Raw genomic sequence first — 16,391 nt, forward strand, 5'->3', positions numbered from 1 at the left:
ATACCAAAATTGGCAGCACAGCACTTGCTTTCTATTCTTTTCCCCTGTCTCGGTTTCCCCCCTCCCCCACCCGGCTTGCTTCCTTCCTTGCTTGCTTGTTTGGGAAGTTGATGAAATTTGTCTTTGGCCGTCATTAGGCAGCAGCCATCAGCTGCCACTCTATTAGCTGCCACGCTTCCTTTAACAGCATATGGCACGGCTGTGTAAGATATGACAAGATGCAAATGTGTTGTTGTAACGGTGGGGGGCTGGAAGGTTGTGGGACTGGTGTTGTTTGATTGGATAACTTGTACTGATGAGGCCTTGTGCGCTGACAAAAATGTAGACAAAACTGGAAAAAAAGAAATCACCAGTCCTTCTCTTAAACTCACATTTTCATCTAATATTGATCCTTGTGCATTGATGAGATTATTCAGTCTATACACCTAACTTGCTCCCTGGGGACATGTAAGCAGCCCCCGTGTGTGCGTATGTGTGCTGTCTGTGTGTATGCGTACGTGCACGCGTGTTTAGCCAAGCACGTCTGGCCCTTAAAGTCCCTCCACCTCTCTTCTTACCCCCTCTCCTCCTCCTCCTCCTTTCCCCTTCCCTCTCTCGCTCTCTTCTCCCCGTCCAAGCTGTTAAGCTGTCCAGCTCTCTGCTGCCAAGCGGCCGTGTGAAGCTTAGCCAAACTAAACACGGGCAGGCAGCCCGCCACTCGCCCCACACATACACACAGGCGTACGCAAAAAAAATACATCCACATACATGTCCGCACACACGTTCACAAACACACGCTCGAGCATACGCATTAAGTAGCGGGAGTCAGGTCGTGTCCCACCCCACACAAATAGCGAGAGCGATGGCTACACCAGAGCACCACTAATAGCAGAGAAAAACAGACAGAATCAGTAAATGAGCCCCTCATTAACTCTTTCTGACCCTCTCTCCCCTGGGGAAAGCCAAACCAATCACACCGCCAAATCAGCTTCCTGTACTAGACACTGATCCAACATCAGCTTTCGCTCATCTGTTCTCCACAGCGCGAGTGTATGTGTGAATCTGTGCGAGTGTGTACAGAGGTGTAGAGAGAAGGGAGACGATGAGTGAAAAAGGAAATGGGAAAAAGGGGAAATGTGTGTTTTATATTCGTCAGCCAATGGTTCAGGACTGCTTTCTTGATCACACAAAACTTTGAGCGCTACTAACTTCCCCGTCTTTGTTTTGTCCCTGGCGGGCTTCAAACTTTGGGACCACCGTACCAACTCGACTCCGCTCGCGGTAGCCACTGATGATAAAGTAGATGCAGATGGTTTGTGAGCAAACACGAGAAATGTGGAAATGCCTCTCCAGCACGAGCCTGTGTTGAATTAGATGAATCTCTACGAAGGCCCTTTTTATGAGTCACAAGCAGGCTGACAGGGCCACGCCACAGTGACTGATAGATTCATTTGGCATTATTAAGTCTCAACATTTAAAGGGCCAATTTGTCAGTGTGTGGCATATAGCTCTGTGCGTGTGTTTGCATGCGGAGTCACAACAGATCACTTTACTGCTGTTATTACATCCGTGACGTAGAGCTTTATTTAATGTGGATACAGTGTCGGCTCTTGCTGTTTACACGTCGTCTCGCTCTTCCTTCCTTCCTTTTGAGTGGCTTTCTTTCTCTAGTTCCACATCTCACCTCCCTTCCCCAGCTGCCGCCCCCACCTCCCTTCTTCCCCCTTTTCCACTGCTGCCTACCCTTTCTTCATATGGAAATGACAAAGTAGACGAGATGGATCTGTATATTAAAGCCAAGCTGACATTAGAATTAGCATAATATGCTATGGCCTAAGGGCAATACCTGCCACCTACACTAGCCTGTAGACACATGCCCTGACTGCACATGTATTTCATACACTACACACACAGAGACAACACAAAAGCCCACAGAAGACACTCACACTCACACACCGAAAAACAATGCGCAGTTCATTTGCTTGTGTTTAATAAAATATTATGGGTTGGTTTAGTTGTCGAAGGAAAAAAATGATTTTTGAGTTTCTTGTTTCATCACTGATGGTGATTTTTTTCCTCTCTTGGTCCACAGAAAAAGATGAGCCATCCAGCTACATCTGTACTACGTGTAAGCAGACCTTCACCAGTGCCTGGTTTCTGCTTCAGCACGCCCAGCACACCCATGGCATCCGCATTTACCTGGACAACCACCCAGTCAACTGCTCCCTCACTCCCCGCATGGCTCTTCCTCCACCCCCAGGAGCTGACGCCTTGCCCCGTTCCCCTCTCCCCACTTTCCTTGGTGATGCCAGCAACCCATTCCACCTCCTCCGCATGGCTGGACCCCAGCTCAGGGATCACCCCCATCCTCCGGGTTACATGGAGACGCGGCTGCCCGCGACACCGCCCTTTGTCAGCCCACCGCCTCCCCCAAGACCACCTCGTGAGCGGCTGGGCCCAGAGGAAATGGGGCTGCTGTCACAGCACCCCAGTGCCTTCGAGAGGGTGATGCGAATGACCCCCATGGAGCACCCGCCCATGGACTTCTCCCGTCGGCTGAGGGAACTGGCAGGCAACACAACCAACAACGGTGGACCCACGCCTCCTCTCTCACCCAACCGTGTGCCACCCATGCATCGCCTCCTGAGTCCCACGCTTTTCCAGCCCGGATCCCAGCTCTCGCCGTTTCTTACCTATCCCCCTCAGCCACCCACCTCTCAGGGGGGACACGGCTCTTCAAGCCCTCCTGACACACAGGGTCAGAATCAGGCCCCGGGGAAATCGAAATCCTGCGAGTTCTGTGGCAAGATTTTCAAGTTCCAGAGCAACCTGATCGTCCACAGACGCAGTCACACAGGTGAGAGGCCGTACAAGTGTCATCTATGTGATCACGCCTGCTCTCAGGCCAGCAAGCTTAAAAGGCACATGAAGACACATATGCACAACAAGTCTGGGGCCATAACCGGCTCACCAGAACAGGGAAATAGAGGGGAGGGGGGAGAGGGTGAAGAGAAGAATAGGGAGGGAGATGCAAGAGGAATGGGGATGGACAATGAGGAGGAGGAGGAAGAAGAGGAAGAAGAAGAGGAGGAGGAAGAGGAAGAGGAGGAAGAACTGCAAAATGGCAGTCGGCCAGATTCCAACTTAAGCGAGGACTCCCAAGAGTTCACCCAGAACAGAGAAAATGGCTCAAGACAGTCTCCCAGTGAGAAGCCCCCGAGTGGGGATAGAGTAAACGACAGTGGTGGGGTGGGCATCATGCACCCCTACAACCATCTGGACAATCACCTTAGACTTAACCCTAACAAGAGAAGCTTGGAGAGACAACCTAACGGCGACGGCGGAGAGGGGGTTGAAGGAGAACGAGAACGAGAAAATGAGAGGGAACCTGACAGACAGCGAGAGGAGCAGGAGGACCAGAGGCCTGTGATGAATGGCAGAATCAGCGTATCTGAAGCAGAGTGCTTTCCCGGGCTGTTCCAGAGGCGGCCCACCCCCATCACCAGCCCGAGCCCCTCCAACAACAAGAGGATCAAGATCGAGAAAGAACAGCTGGAGATTCCCCCGACCATACCTCTCATTTCCCCGGAAAACGTCTACTCTCAGCTGCTGGCTGGCTACGCTGCTTCGCGCCACTTCATCAGAGAACCTTTCTTGGGATTCACTGACTCCCGTCAGTCGCCGTTTGCCACCTCCTCGGAGCACTCCTCTTCAGAAACGGGAAGCCTCCGTTTCTCCACCCCACCTGGGGAGCTAATGGAAGGCGGGAGTGCCTCAGGGCGCAGTGGCAGCAGCACCCCACACCTCCTGCGGGGACCCGGACCTGGCAGGCCTCCAAGCTCCAAAGAGAGGAGGAATGACACCTGTGAGTTCTGCGGCAAGGTGTTCAAGAACTGCAGCAACCTGACGGTGCACCGACGCAGCCACACGGGGGAACGGCCCTACAAGTGTGACCTGTGCAGCTACGCCTGCGCCCAGAGCTCCAAGCTGACGCGCCATATGAAGACCCACGGGCAATATGGAAAAGAGGTATACCGTTGCGACATCTGCCACATGCCCTTCAGTGTCTACAGCACACTGGAGAAACACATGAAGAAATGGCATGGTGAACACTTGATGGCCAGCGAGGTCAAATTGGAGCAAGCAGACAGAAGTTAAGCCAGCAACCATTAGTTACACAGCATACAGTGTACCCAAACACACACACACACACACACACACACACACACACACACACACACACACACACACACACACACACACACACACACACACACACACAAAATCCTTATAACCACTTTCTGCAATGGGGCTTGGCTGGATAATCTCTCTAGAAAATGTTTTGATTGATGATTGATGTTCATCCTTTTTTCTTTCTTCTTTCTTTTCCTCGTCACAGAAACTGCCACCTGAGAATATAAACAAAGGGAAACTTTAATGAGAACTTGCCTAGAATGCCTAACTAGGTGTTTCTTGGCAAACCGTCTGAGGATTTTATCAGTTAGGAATCCATGGAGCCTTTCTACTGTGCAATAATTTCTGTATTTATTGGATTTTTGTAATGATATTTGGCATGTGCAGGTACATCTTTGTGGGATTTCATATGGAGTTAGTTTTGAAATGTGCTTAAAAAAAATAGAATTTTCTTTACAAAAATGTGATAAAAGAAGTCACCCTTAATACAAATTTTCATTCTTTTTTCCTGTAAGGAAGCTTATTATCAAGTGAGAATAAATTTGTGTGAAGCAGATAGCTTTTAAAAGTAAGATAAATAAATAAATAATTGTTTTCTATATTAACTGCAGCAGCGGACTACAATCCATTCCCTTCGTACAGGCTCAAAGCACTGAATGTCAGCCTGACAATAAAACAATATGGCGGATTTTAAAAAAAATCCAGCATTACCATAGAGATCTGGTGAGTTCCTATTAATTTATTCAGGGAATTATTATTATTTTTTGTCCTTTTCAACATTGGCATGTGAATAATTTGAAAATGCAGTTACTGTATTGCTGTCCTTGCTTCACAAAGGACATAAATAAAGGTTGCACTTGATGGAGAAACCCTTAACTGATGCTCAGTACATTCCCAGTGTAGGTTAAAACCACCATATTTAATATGTTGAATAAATTGAGACTACTTGTGATTAATGTGAGAAGGAGAACAGTCCTGTTTATGGTTTGTAAATATATTATTTTTTTTTATATATGTAAAAGTAGCCCTGACTGACCATGAAATATGGCCGAGACTAAACAATCAGAAGACCAGCTGCTTGCGTCATCCACAGTATATGCTAAATGTAACTACCATACATTATTGCTTTATCAGACTGTCCGAGTACCCACGACCCCACCTGATGTGTGCTTTACTTAAAGGTAATTTGTTAATCCAAACCTGCTTCAACACTCTCTAAATCGTTCTCCATCTCCCACTCATGTCTGGCACGGCGACTCTCTCTGACCCAGGTCGACTTCCTGTGTTCCCCTCACGGCGCACAAAATGGTTTCAGATGAAATTCATATCAGTCCGTGTTGGGCGTGCGTTCTCCTCTCGGCAGCGCGCTCTAAGCCCTTCTCTGTGACGGCGTCTTTTCACAGTTCACTAGCTCAGATTCGTGTATTAGCGCTGCTTTTAAAGGGAAGCCTGTTCATTCGCCTCACAAAGTGATACGGGTTTAACTGTCAGTAACAGATTTTGAGACAGTGTGCGAGTTCGTGTCTTCTGGGGATTGGAGTTTTTATTTTCTGCATCGTTCATTCTGAAATGAATCTGTAATATATATATATATATATATATATATATAAAGAGAGGCTGAATGAGTTATGATAATTTTGAGCACAGCTGCACTAAGGGATGGCCGGCCGACCTTGAGTAGGGGGCTATTCTCAGAGCATAAAATGAAAGATTGGAACTGAGAAATGGAGATGCGAGAGAAAGAAATGGAGGGAGAGAGAGCAAGACCTTGACCAGGGAGAATAGTCATTCAAATGAAATTGGGAGCATATGAAAAGTGTATTTTTTTTCTGTAACCAAATGCACATCTACTCGCCACATCTTATAACAGACCATCAGAGTCAGACAGAGTGAGCGTGAGAGGGGAGGGAGACAGCAAAGCCACATGAAAGGAGGTTGAGAATACATCTTTCATTTTACTACTGCAAATCTCAATCATCAAAAGCATTGTCACTTGAAGATTTGACCTCCCATTTTGGCCTATTTTCAGATTTTATCTGTGCCATTTAGTTTTTTAAAGAAACTGAACTACGCGGTACCTTGAATTCAAAGCGCTCTTTGTTTCTTTTAATGATTTTCGAAAAGGAACAAGCTGTCGAGCTCTTCATAAGCTATCCACTTACCTGCTAGTTTGACATATTTTATCACATCGACTTGAAAAGCGAGACTGCCTGAAGAGCTACTTTCAGTTTGCTTACACGTGTTGACGCACGACTGCAAAAGAATCAAGGTTCTGTCGAGAACGCGCACGTTCCCCCGAAAGCCCAGTTTCAGACTTAGGCCAAAGTGAGTCGTGCAACTGGAAGAGTGGAGCCCTCACAGTGTCCCAAACACACACACACACATGGACATTCAGTCTTACAATATGTTTACAGTGTTGAAGTATGCCATTAATGAAATACTCTGTGTAAGTGTTTAAAAATGATAATAAACTATTGTTTTCCTCCAATGTTTTCTCAAATGATTTGAATGCCATAGCAGTTTTTGTATGATTGTCCTGGTGGAGGGATTTTATCTACATGAATATATTTCTGTATGATTGCTTGTTCACTCTATGAACAGATTTTTTGGTTTATTTTTTAATGTAATATTGCAGAATCATGCCAGGTTATCATTTTTTTCTAACAGTGGTGCCATTATTGACTTTTGGTATCTTCATCTTTTTAAGTATTTTTTTTTTCACTTTTCTTTTTTTTTAATGAATTTGCTGTTTTTTGGTGAAGCTATGCTCCACGGGTGTAAAATAAAATGATTTTCAAAACTGAGAAAAACGAATACAGTGGTTTTGTGCAGGAATACTTTTATCGAATCATTTTATCAGACATTCATGGACTCCTTCTTCTTCTTCTTTTTTTTGGTGTTTATCCTCATGGTTGGTTGAAGGTCTTGTGCTAGCACATTAAAATGTAATTTTAAATACATTTTCATATTTCACTTTTCACAACTTTCACTTACACTCTTTGTACAAAATAGTTTCCTTGTTCTCTTTTTTTGGGGCGAGGGTGGGGGGAGGGGGGTGCATCCTTGTGAAAAAATAAGTGATTTCAGAACAGTACACATCTGCTGTTTTGAACATATATGTATTTTTGTAATGTGTTGAAAAATCAATACAAGAAAGCCAACACTTCAATAAATGTTGCAATTGCTCTATGATTGAAACAATTTTCCTCTCTGATTATTTCTTCTTCCTTTGACTCGGACGCGGCCGTGGAACAGCTACTGTGCGCGACTTTTAATTTTAGTGCACGTCTAAAATGTGAATAGTCATCCATTTTCGGAACTGCGGCAGGCATCTCTGTAAGGCATTAAGAAAAAGTTATTTTTTAAATCATTTCGCTGGGCCGACACACACGAGAAACTGACTTCTGCATACACTTATGTACAAACCAACAGAAACAGCTGCTCATAATTTAGTATAACCTCATAATCTGATGTTGGTTCCAAGTGTGCTGCTGATCTGCAGATTGCAACATGAATGAAAACTATACAAAGCACACGCCAGCCAAACAGAAACCCAATTACTCTTACCTTTAATCTAAATGTTTATAGAAAGAAAGGTTTGATTCCACGGTCCAAAAACATGCACGATGGGTTAATCTGTGTCTTTAAAGTTGCTGTTTGTATATGAATGGTTGGACTTGATTGGACCTGTGCAGAGTGTGCAGCTGTGATAGGCTCCAGCCACCATTATGGCCCTGCATGGACTGATGAGCCAAAACATTATTCCTACTCCTCAGTGAATCTTTGCTTATCCTTATATGCTTTATTGCATTTTGTCAAAAAAAAAACAAAAAAAAAAAACACACCAAACTCTGGCCACCGATTACGGATATTACTGATGTGGTAAACTGTTAAAGCAAGGAGTCATGTCTTATGATCATATTTAAGTATGAAGTGAAACTGCTGGAACAGAAGACAAAAAAAGAAGGCCAGATCAGATAATCCATTCTGACTCACAACAACAGAAGACAAAACATATTCAAAAGGGTTATGACACTGTGCATGGCGAGCTGGACTACTGCGCTGCTGGATTTGTCAAATTCTTTGTGAGATACTATAAGTGCATAATTAAGCATTTCTCTGATGCTGTCCAGTTTTAAGTTATATTTCCTGTGCTTACAGTGGAAGAGAGAAATCTCCTACTAAATCAGCCATGTTCAATCTCGAGATTTATATAGCACCAAATCACAACAACAGTCACCTCAAGGTGGGGTAGATTGTAAAGTGAAAACCCAACAATAATAGGGAGAAAACCCCAACTATCAGATGACCCCCTATGAACAAGCACTTGGCAACAGTGGGAAAGAAAAACTCCCTTTTGACAGGAAGAAACCATGCACAGGGAGGGGCAACCATCTGCCACGACCGATAAAATTGAATTGAATTGAAATTGAATGTCCTGCTGACTGAACTGCAGTCTCAGCTGGATCTCTCCAAGTTGATATCTTTATGGTTGAAATTCAAGAAATACCTATCATGCTGTCAGTGAGAAATCTCGCTGCCTCGCAGACATTTGGCCGAAGGCTGGGGCAAGACAAGACACAGATGGATGGTAAGTACAGAATCTTGATTAGAATCTGATAAACCATATTTCACAGCGCGCTAGCACACCAGCTCACGGGTAAACAAAACACCTTACATGGAACCTCAGCGATAACTGCTAGTAGAACTCCTTTGTTCTTATTGAGAGTAATGCTATGAATGTGACTCATAGGTTTTTATTTCTGAAGATGGCTGTTGACGGTCTCACGCTTCATAAATGAGTCTTGGCATGAGTGCAGGGACCCATCAGGTATTTCTTGATATGAGGCCAACAGCAGTCAAGTCTGTCCTCACTTGAGCCTCCAGGCCATTGGATAGCATAACAGAAATAGTGCGTGTGCAGGACGCGCGTGCTCAAAGAGAAAGTTCGAGAAGGGAGAGGAGAAACGCCACAATAGGGCGGAGGTGGTGGAGTAACGTAAGGAAAAGAGGCGCGCGCTGGGTGGGTTTGTGTGAGAAAGTCGAATCAGGAGGAGCTCTCGGCGCAAAGGCCGAAACAAAATGTCCCAAAGTTGCGAGCGATTCGGTGTGTAAAATGTGATTATTACTGTAAAATATTCTCTGGATTGCCAGATAAGAAGCTACAAATACTCAGATGATGGATTTGGTGCTTGAAGAAATCTGACTGTGATTTTGCTGACTCTGTGTGTGTGTTTGTGCCTGAAGGCTGACATCTGGGTACCATGTTGACGATTCTGGTCAGCAGAAATGTGCATGTTGAGAAGATGTCACATTCCCACAGCTCTTATCCTAGCAATGGCATAACTATTGACATAACAATTGGAACAGTGTGACTGTGCGATTGTTTGTGGCTGCAGATGTTTTTAATGACAGAAATAAAATACAAATAGATTGATCAAAGTTAATATTTGCTCAGACTATTTCTCACCAACTACACGGCGGACGCGTTTTCTATGGTTTTCCTAAACATTTTCTTTTCAGATGGACAAGTTTGAATACAAAGCTGTGAGTTTCCACTTGCAAAACTGTAAATCACGTTACAACCCTAAACATCTTATTATACAGCTTATTTTGGTGCAACCTTGTGCCCATATTGAACTGTCTCTTTTTTCAAAAGGGCTGCTCTCCATGTAATCAGAGACATCCCAGCCACTTCTCTGACACCGGCTCACAGTACACATGTCACACGAGTTTAAAAAGCTCTCTTTTAAGCTCGTGCAGAAGAAGGCCCCCTCCTGCGTGCCCAGCTTCGTGGGGGAAATGTGGCCACAAGCACCGCTAGTGAGGTGGCGTTGTATCCTCTTCGCTAGAAAGCGCTGGGCAGAGGCCTGCAGTCACAGACAGTCTGTCGCGGAGCAGTTGATGGGAAATCACGATTTGGAGTAAAACCGCGTCCTCGGAGAACAGGGTGTCAGCAGGGATTGTGGTTCGTGTCCTGGGCCCCACAGAACCACGGGGTCACCGCAGAGACCCCGCTTTCCAGTGGATGACAGGGCTCAGGCCCCACTGGCCTCTCTGTAGATATCCAGTTAGTAATCTGCCAGCCCTGACCAGGACCCAGTCAAATGACGCTGCCCGCCCAAAGAGCAGACGGCGCTTCGCCCTGCGACATGCCGACCAGAGTAAATCCAGCCCAGCTGGCTGCTCTTGGGAAAAGAAGGAAAAAGGGGTGGAAAGAGGCATGGAAGTAGGGGAAGGGTGGAGGGAGGACTGGATAGAGAGAAGAGCAATTTAGAAGGGTGGTCAGAAGACAGAAAGCAGTGTGGTCGATGGTGGTCATTCAACAGCTGTGGCTGGGGACGATTCTCTCTTCTGGGAGAATCTGACCCAGAGGAACAAAGGCTTTGTGGTTGTGTTGAGTGTTTAACTAGAGGACAGGAAATGCAGACTTTTTTTTACAGTGGGAAGAAAACTCAAAAGCCGCTCAGTGGGAGGTTTTGGTCGTTTACAGCATAACCATGTCGTCAAGCATCATAACAGCACCCACCTCAAAACAGAAATGACAACTTTCAGATGCTATAATTGCTCCAACCTATATTCAAAGGATTCCTCGGCTACAGTAAGCCTGAAATCTATTGTTTGACAATTAGTCATTAGAGTTTCCGTTATTTTCACAAACGCTCTTTTCACTTGAACAGTGATTTTTTCCCCCTTTTTGTCCTCGAGTGATTCGGGTTTTTTAAGCGCTTATACAAACTTAGTGGGTCGTGACTGCACAAGTCCTCCTAACCACTGGCCGACACCTCACCATGGAGACACAGTCAAGCAAAACGTTTATTTATCTTCACGCTCCAGCCACACCCTCGCTGTCTGCATATTAAAGTCTGCTGCTTCTCTTTCTCTTTTCATTCAGTCACTTCATCACTTGCTCATAACATCGCTTCTTTCATTCTCGGCTCTTTGTTTTCTGTTTCCTCTCCTTCCTGTCCTTCAGCTAGATTAACCTCTTCTTGATCATTTTTTTCCTCATACGTCGAGTTCCCCCTCTCCTTCTTCCTTCTTTCTATTTCTTAGATAAACTCTTCCTCCTCTCTACTCCCCTCTGTCCCACTGTCAGTGTAATTCCACTGGTGTCAGACCTCCCAGGTAGGCTCCTACACAGGTAGATAGCTGCTGTGGTGGGGAAGCTTCTGTGCTGTCGGCTTCCTGACGCCTGACCTGCCCCCCCCCTCCCCTCCCTCAAACACACACACACACACACCCTCACACTCATACACATGCACACCTTGCCTCAGGGGGGTCAGTGTCATTGTTGACATTGGACACATGCTCGTTGTGGTGCAATATTAAATCTTCTCATTTGATTTGGACTGTAATTATGTCGTAAAAACAAACTGGCTGTGAAGCCATGGCCCGCCAGTGTGATCTACTTTCATCAAGTGCAGACTGGCTTAATTACAGAGTGCGCCATACACCCATCTTTCACTGGGCAGCTTTTCCTGCAGCTTCTTTAAGCCATCACATTCTTTTATTGTGCGTTAATCACAAGGCAATTTGGCCGTTTGCAATGGCTGAGGGTAGATTTTAACACTGGTCTGTACACATCCTGTGGATTCTGGGGGGGAAAAAAGTCAAGAGTTAAGCAGATGTACATGGTAATGGAATACGATGCCTCTTCTATTTCTGCGGTGCACTTAATGATATGGTTTTCATCCCACAAAGGTATTCAAATTCTCTGGTGAGAATAAAGGGGCTTTTTTTCCTGGTCTTTGTACACTTCAAATTGACTGTGTGAAGTCAGACAGATAAGTAAACTTAACAATAAATGAGTAAATCTCATCAAACGAAATCACACTGATGTGTGAACGCCTTTAAATAAACCGTGGCTCTTTTATCTCGTGCATTATCTTAGGACGGAGCCATAAAACACACAAAATAATACACGTGTATTATCTATGAATTTTATGGGCAAATTATTTCCACATAGGGCTTCAGCTCTTTATCTGGTCTTTACAGCCACGCAACTGAAATACATGTTTGTTTAGGCCCACATTTGCCAAATGGTTAAGTCGAACCAGATTTCACCTTCACATCAATGCACACAGCAGGATGCCAGATGCCCAATCACAGCATATGGTAACAAAGTGTGAATTTTTGGGGGGGGTTGTAATTCATGGAGTATATTTTGAAGCAATGCTCATGCTCTGATACAACAAATATTCCAGCCAAATAAATACACTGGCTGCTTGCGGAGTCTGTCAGAAACAACAGGAGTGTTTCCAGTTAAGAGGACAAAGTGGACATCAGAGCCTGCGAAACCTCCACGCACCACTTTCAACCAGGAGAAATGTGGTTTGAGTCTCTTGTGAGACCATTTGTTTGGTTTTCACTCACAGTTTGCTCAAATTTAGGCACCAAAACTCTTCGACCCCCTGAGGTCAGTTAATCTTAAAATGTAACCATGGGTTACAACAAACTGCCTCCACACACAACCTGCACATTTGTTGATTTACAGGGGAAGAGTTTGAGCAGCGTAAGAGACGTAAAATGCAACAAGTCCAGTGTAAGCGACTGGCATGGTTGTGTTTGGTTCTACACAGATGCACACATGGCTTTGCAGATATTCGTCTAGACACGAGTGTTACAACTTGTAACCAGGGTGTAAAATCCACAAATGTACGGCAGCCCCGAGAGAGAAAAAACAAAACTTACTGCAAGTTAAGAAAACAAGAGGAAATAGAAACATGTTGGAAAAAACATGCAAATGATCACAGCTGGTCCGTTGCATTATTGTCTCCAAAAAAATCTTGTGTTACATTTTGTGTGCTTTTGCAGGATTTTTCTATTTGCTCTTGTTTTCATTTAGTTGCAGTGCCTTTCGGGTCACCATACACGTGCTCAAATTTGATCTCAGTAATGTGTGTATGAAAACCTATAAATAAAGCACCTTAAAATTCTTCCTTATGTTTTCGTTTACGGTGGCACAGTTGGTAGGACTGTTGCGTCACAGCAAGAAGGTCCTGGCTTTGAATCCACCATCTGGGCGCAGACTTCCTGTGTAGAGTTTCCATGTTTTTGCCGTGTCAGTGTGGATTCTCTTTGGGTTCTCTGGCTCCCTTCCACAGTCCAATGCAGGCGTTTAGTGGGTTTACGTTACCTGGAGATTCTAGGTGTGAATGGTTGTCGGTCTCTCTGTGTTAGCCCTGTGACAGACTGGCCACCTGTCCAGTGTGTACCCCACCTCTTGCCCCGTGGTAGTTGGGATGGGTTTCAGTCCGATCCTGGATTGGATAATTGGAAGAGAAGGTATGGATAGACCATTCAGTTAAAAGAGGTATCCTACAGTGGATTGTATAAATGTACACATTTAATGGATTTACTAACCAGATGATGAACAGCCTCAGATGTCTTAAAAATAAGTAAGTATTTAAACAATAAGTTTATTGTTCACAGTGTGGCAGGGGATATGACTTGTCAATATGAAGGCTGTGAAACTGATAATATAGGGTTCATGATCCATTCTTCAAGATTTACAACACAGCATTTCCTGGTGTAAAATACAATGAAGTCAAAACATTGTACCCACCGTCTCTGCAAAGCCACTCAGTGGGCTGGTTTGGACCCACTGACAAACTGGCTCTGGTCCCAATTTAACTCATGAAACCATCACTCAGAAAAATAATACACCAATACAGCAAATACATGCTACAGTCATGTCAGTGGGTACTGATAAGCCATAGAATATGGACACGGCAGGGTTCATGTTAGCGATGAGTGAGTGAGGGAGGGATAAAGGATGGATCTGTCTGGGGACTCACCCTTTTATGTCTTAATAGATGAAAAAGAAAGACTGAAAGCTGAAGGGTCACAAAGGGAAAATCCCCTTGTTTTTGTCCCTCTCTGCCGGCCTTTTAAGATGGGTTCATCAGCGTTGTGACAGGTATGTGAAGTGGACATCTTACTAGAGGTAATTGCCATTTTTCTCCTGTGGGTCATTGTTTGTCCCTACGCCCAACAAGACCATTACAGAAAGAGGATTTTAGATTGTTACAGCAGCAGAGCTTCGGATAAAGGCTCTGCAATTCTGTCGTTCTCTCGTGAATAAGAACCACAAAGATAAAAAAAGTCAAAATCTTCCAAGCAGATCCATTAGCAATGTGCTGCGCTGTACATAAACACAGTAAACACTCCCCACTGATGCGGTTCTTAGAACAGACTGCTGTGGCTTCACTGCAGAAACTATTACGGTGCCACCGAGGAGTCATAAAGGTGATTAACAGCCGCCTCTAATTAAAGATCAATGGAGAGTCTTTCCGAGCCGATTTGTTATGTGAATTAGAATGGTGTCCATTAATGTTGTCAGGCAATATCACTGTAAGACTGGGTATTGATGTGCCCTTGCTTGAGAAATAGCACAGTCTAAACTGTAGCTCATGACATTAGGATTTGCTCATTAATGTCCTTTATTCGTAGCACGGCGAACTGCGAGCAGCCTCCTAGATGAGTTTACAAATGCATGGGATACGAGTCATCAGAAGACTGATAAGCAGCATACATCTTTCTGCTGGGTTTTAGGTAGTTGTATGCAGTCGCATTGAAGTTTATAAGCTAATCTGGTGTGGGCTGAAGTGCACCATTAAGTGCACATAATGCACAATTCTAATAAATCTGCTTGTTCAAGCTCAAAAGCTTTGAACCATCGGTTCAAGTGTTATGAGCATCTAATTCTAGGGGTGTTGTAGAAAATGGTTAGACGAGATGCTTTTAGCATTTGCCCCATTAAACAGCTTCCGTCATTATTGGATATGTGAATCCCCAATGGCCTTCACATGTTTCTGCTGAAATTTGTGAGTGGACTACAAACCATAAATTTAGAAATCTTAAGTGTCAGTTTAAGTAATGTCTTTTGCCATGTCAACTCATTTAGATGAGTGTACTGAAAAAGGGTGAAAAAAAAAAAAAAGAACCCATAGAGAGCACAGTATTAGTGAATCAGATCTTTATTGGGCAACATTAAAGTTGGCCTGAGCTGTAGTGAGTGACTGTGCCTGGGGGATACTTGCCAGTAAGCAATATGTAGCCCAAAAAAGGGTTTTCAGACCAAAACCCATCAAGGTCTGATGACAGAGGGTCACTGAAGTCCTCATTGAAACCTTCAGCATCAGGATAAGACTCAAAGCCTTGCATTTCAGTTTCAGATTCTGAGTTGCCATGCTCAAAGGCCCTCTCCACACGAGACAGTTCGCCTTTCTGGAACACAGGGGGAAGAGGGTCTGGTGCTCCCACATAGAAAGGTGGAAATTTGTCAGATTGAGGGTTGGGAGGCATAACTGCCCAGCTGAAGTCTGAGCACAAAAGTTAAAGGAGGGATGTTGAGTATTATGGCAAGCTTGTATTAAGAGTTTATTTCTACATGTCTGTACTAGTTACCGTGATTTAAGCCCAGCTGAAAACTCGGTTGTGTCGAGTCTGCGTGGGAGTCACTACTGTGTCCCGAGTATGCAGACGCAGGATAAGCATCAGAGCTGTGAGAGCTGCCTGCTGATCCACTCGCAGCACTACTTTCAGGGTGATCTGAATTTGGGACAACCCAAGAATCAGATGACACGGGCGCAAACACAGCAGAAGGTACTTCCCAATCAGAATCAGCAGGAGATTTAAAGTAACCACTGCTGGAGGAGACGTCAGGATCCGTACCTGCACAGCAAGAGAAGTCATTAGTACAACTTTAAAGCAGACTTAACATTTAGAATTAGAAATGCTGAGACTTGTTGAATTTTACCTCTCTTCACAGAGTAGCTGTAACTATCGCCACTCAGCATGACAAGCAGCAAAGCCCTGTCGACACAGAAAAAATATTAACTACAGCAACTTGGCAACAACTAAGACCCCTCAGAAAATATAACCACTCACTTACCCTAAGGAAAGCCAAACACCCATCATGTTGAACGAGCTTCTTAATATCCACTGCTGCCCTGTCAAAGCTTTATAAATGCTACAAATGACCTGCCCTGACCAATCACAGCATAACAAGTTAACCACGCACAGCTGCACAGATAAAGGCGGAGCCCTCAACCTGAAATTTAAGCTGGTCCAGTTGCAATGATTTTGTTCAGTGCTACAGTACGTGCAAAACGTTTTCTTTACATACAGTTTTGTGCCTCACTGCGTGTTGGCCCAGTGATTTTGATTGGTCACTTGTTTTATCATGGTTAACGTGCACCAGTAATTCAGCA

General features: G+C 44.6%; 2 protein-coding genes and 1 long non-coding RNA gene across 8 annotated transcripts in view; 1 reads left to right on the top strand and 2 right to left on the bottom strand.

Annotated features, from left to right (window-relative positions):
• The window catches only part of bcl11bb (BCL11 transcription factor B b), a 37,177-nt gene extending 29,806 nt beyond the window's left edge, over positions 1 to 7,371 (top strand). For 2 of the 3 annotated variants that reach the window (XM_026194446.2, XM_026194447.2), the window contains exon 3: positions 2,072 to 7,371. In XM_026194446.2, coding sequence (XP_026050231.1) covers positions 2,072 to 4,137 — 2,066 coding nt within the window. In that variant the 3' untranslated portion in view covers positions 4,138 to 7,371. The remainder of the gene's footprint in view (positions 1 to 2,071) is intronic. The other variant, XM_026194448.2, reaches the window with a different exon arrangement.
• Positions 6,873 to 13,437, bottom strand: LOC145420297 (uncharacterized). 2 transcript variants are annotated; one of them, XR_013901592.1, is made up of 2 exons: positions 13,103 to 13,437; positions 6,873 to 7,507 (listed from the first exon to the last, which is right to left on the bottom strand). It is a non-coding gene; the product is annotated as an uncharacterized LOC145420297 (long non-coding RNA). The 2 variants fall into 2 exon arrangements; XR_013901593.1 differs by lacking the exon at positions 6,873 to 7,507 and adding an exon at positions 10,628 to 11,770.
• A 1,702-nt stretch (positions 13,438 to 15,139) lies between these two features.
• Positions 15,140 to 16,174, bottom strand: LOC145420686 (uncharacterized). 3 transcript variants are annotated; one of them, XM_080290128.1, is made up of 4 exons: positions 16,073 to 16,174; positions 15,938 to 15,993; positions 15,586 to 15,852; positions 15,140 to 15,405 (listed from the first exon to the last, which is right to left on the bottom strand). In XM_080290128.1, the coding sequence occupies exons 1-4, from the start codon at positions 16,096 to 16,098 to the stop codon at positions 15,371 to 15,373; spliced, it is 384 nt and encodes a 127-aa protein (XP_080146254.1). In that variant the 5' UTR covers positions 16,099 to 16,174; the 3' UTR covers positions 15,140 to 15,370. The 3 variants fall into 3 exon arrangements, with proteins under 3 accessions (XP_080146254.1, XP_080146252.1, XP_080146253.1); XM_080290126.1 differs by having other exon boundaries at positions 15,140 to 15,500; positions 16,073 to 16,173; XM_080290127.1 differs by having other exon boundaries at positions 15,140 to 15,500; positions 15,586 to 15,729; positions 16,073 to 16,130.
• Positions 16,175 to 16,391: the final 217 nt, after the last annotated feature.

The sequence above is a fragment of the Astatotilapia calliptera genome, chromosome 15 (genome assembly GCF_964374335.1).
Source record: "Astatotilapia calliptera chromosome 15, fAstCal68.1, whole genome shotgun sequence".
NCBI lineage: Eukaryota > Metazoa > Chordata > Actinopteri > Cichliformes > Cichlidae > Astatotilapia > Astatotilapia calliptera.

Excerpts from the sequence above, each read along its gene's own strand:
- LOC145420686 (XM_080290126.1), bottom strand. The coding sequence starts at position 16,098 with ATGATGGGTGTTTGGCTTTCCTTAGG. Across the intron at positions 15,994-16,072 it reads GGTGTTTGGCTTTCCTTAGG|GGCTTTGCTGCTTGTCATGC; the intron begins GTAAGTGAGTGG and ends CTGTGTCGACAG. Across the intron at positions 15,853-15,937 it reads CAGCTACTCTGTGAAGAGAG|GTACGGATCCTGACGTCTCC; the intron begins GTAAAATTCAAC and ends CTTGCTGTGCAG.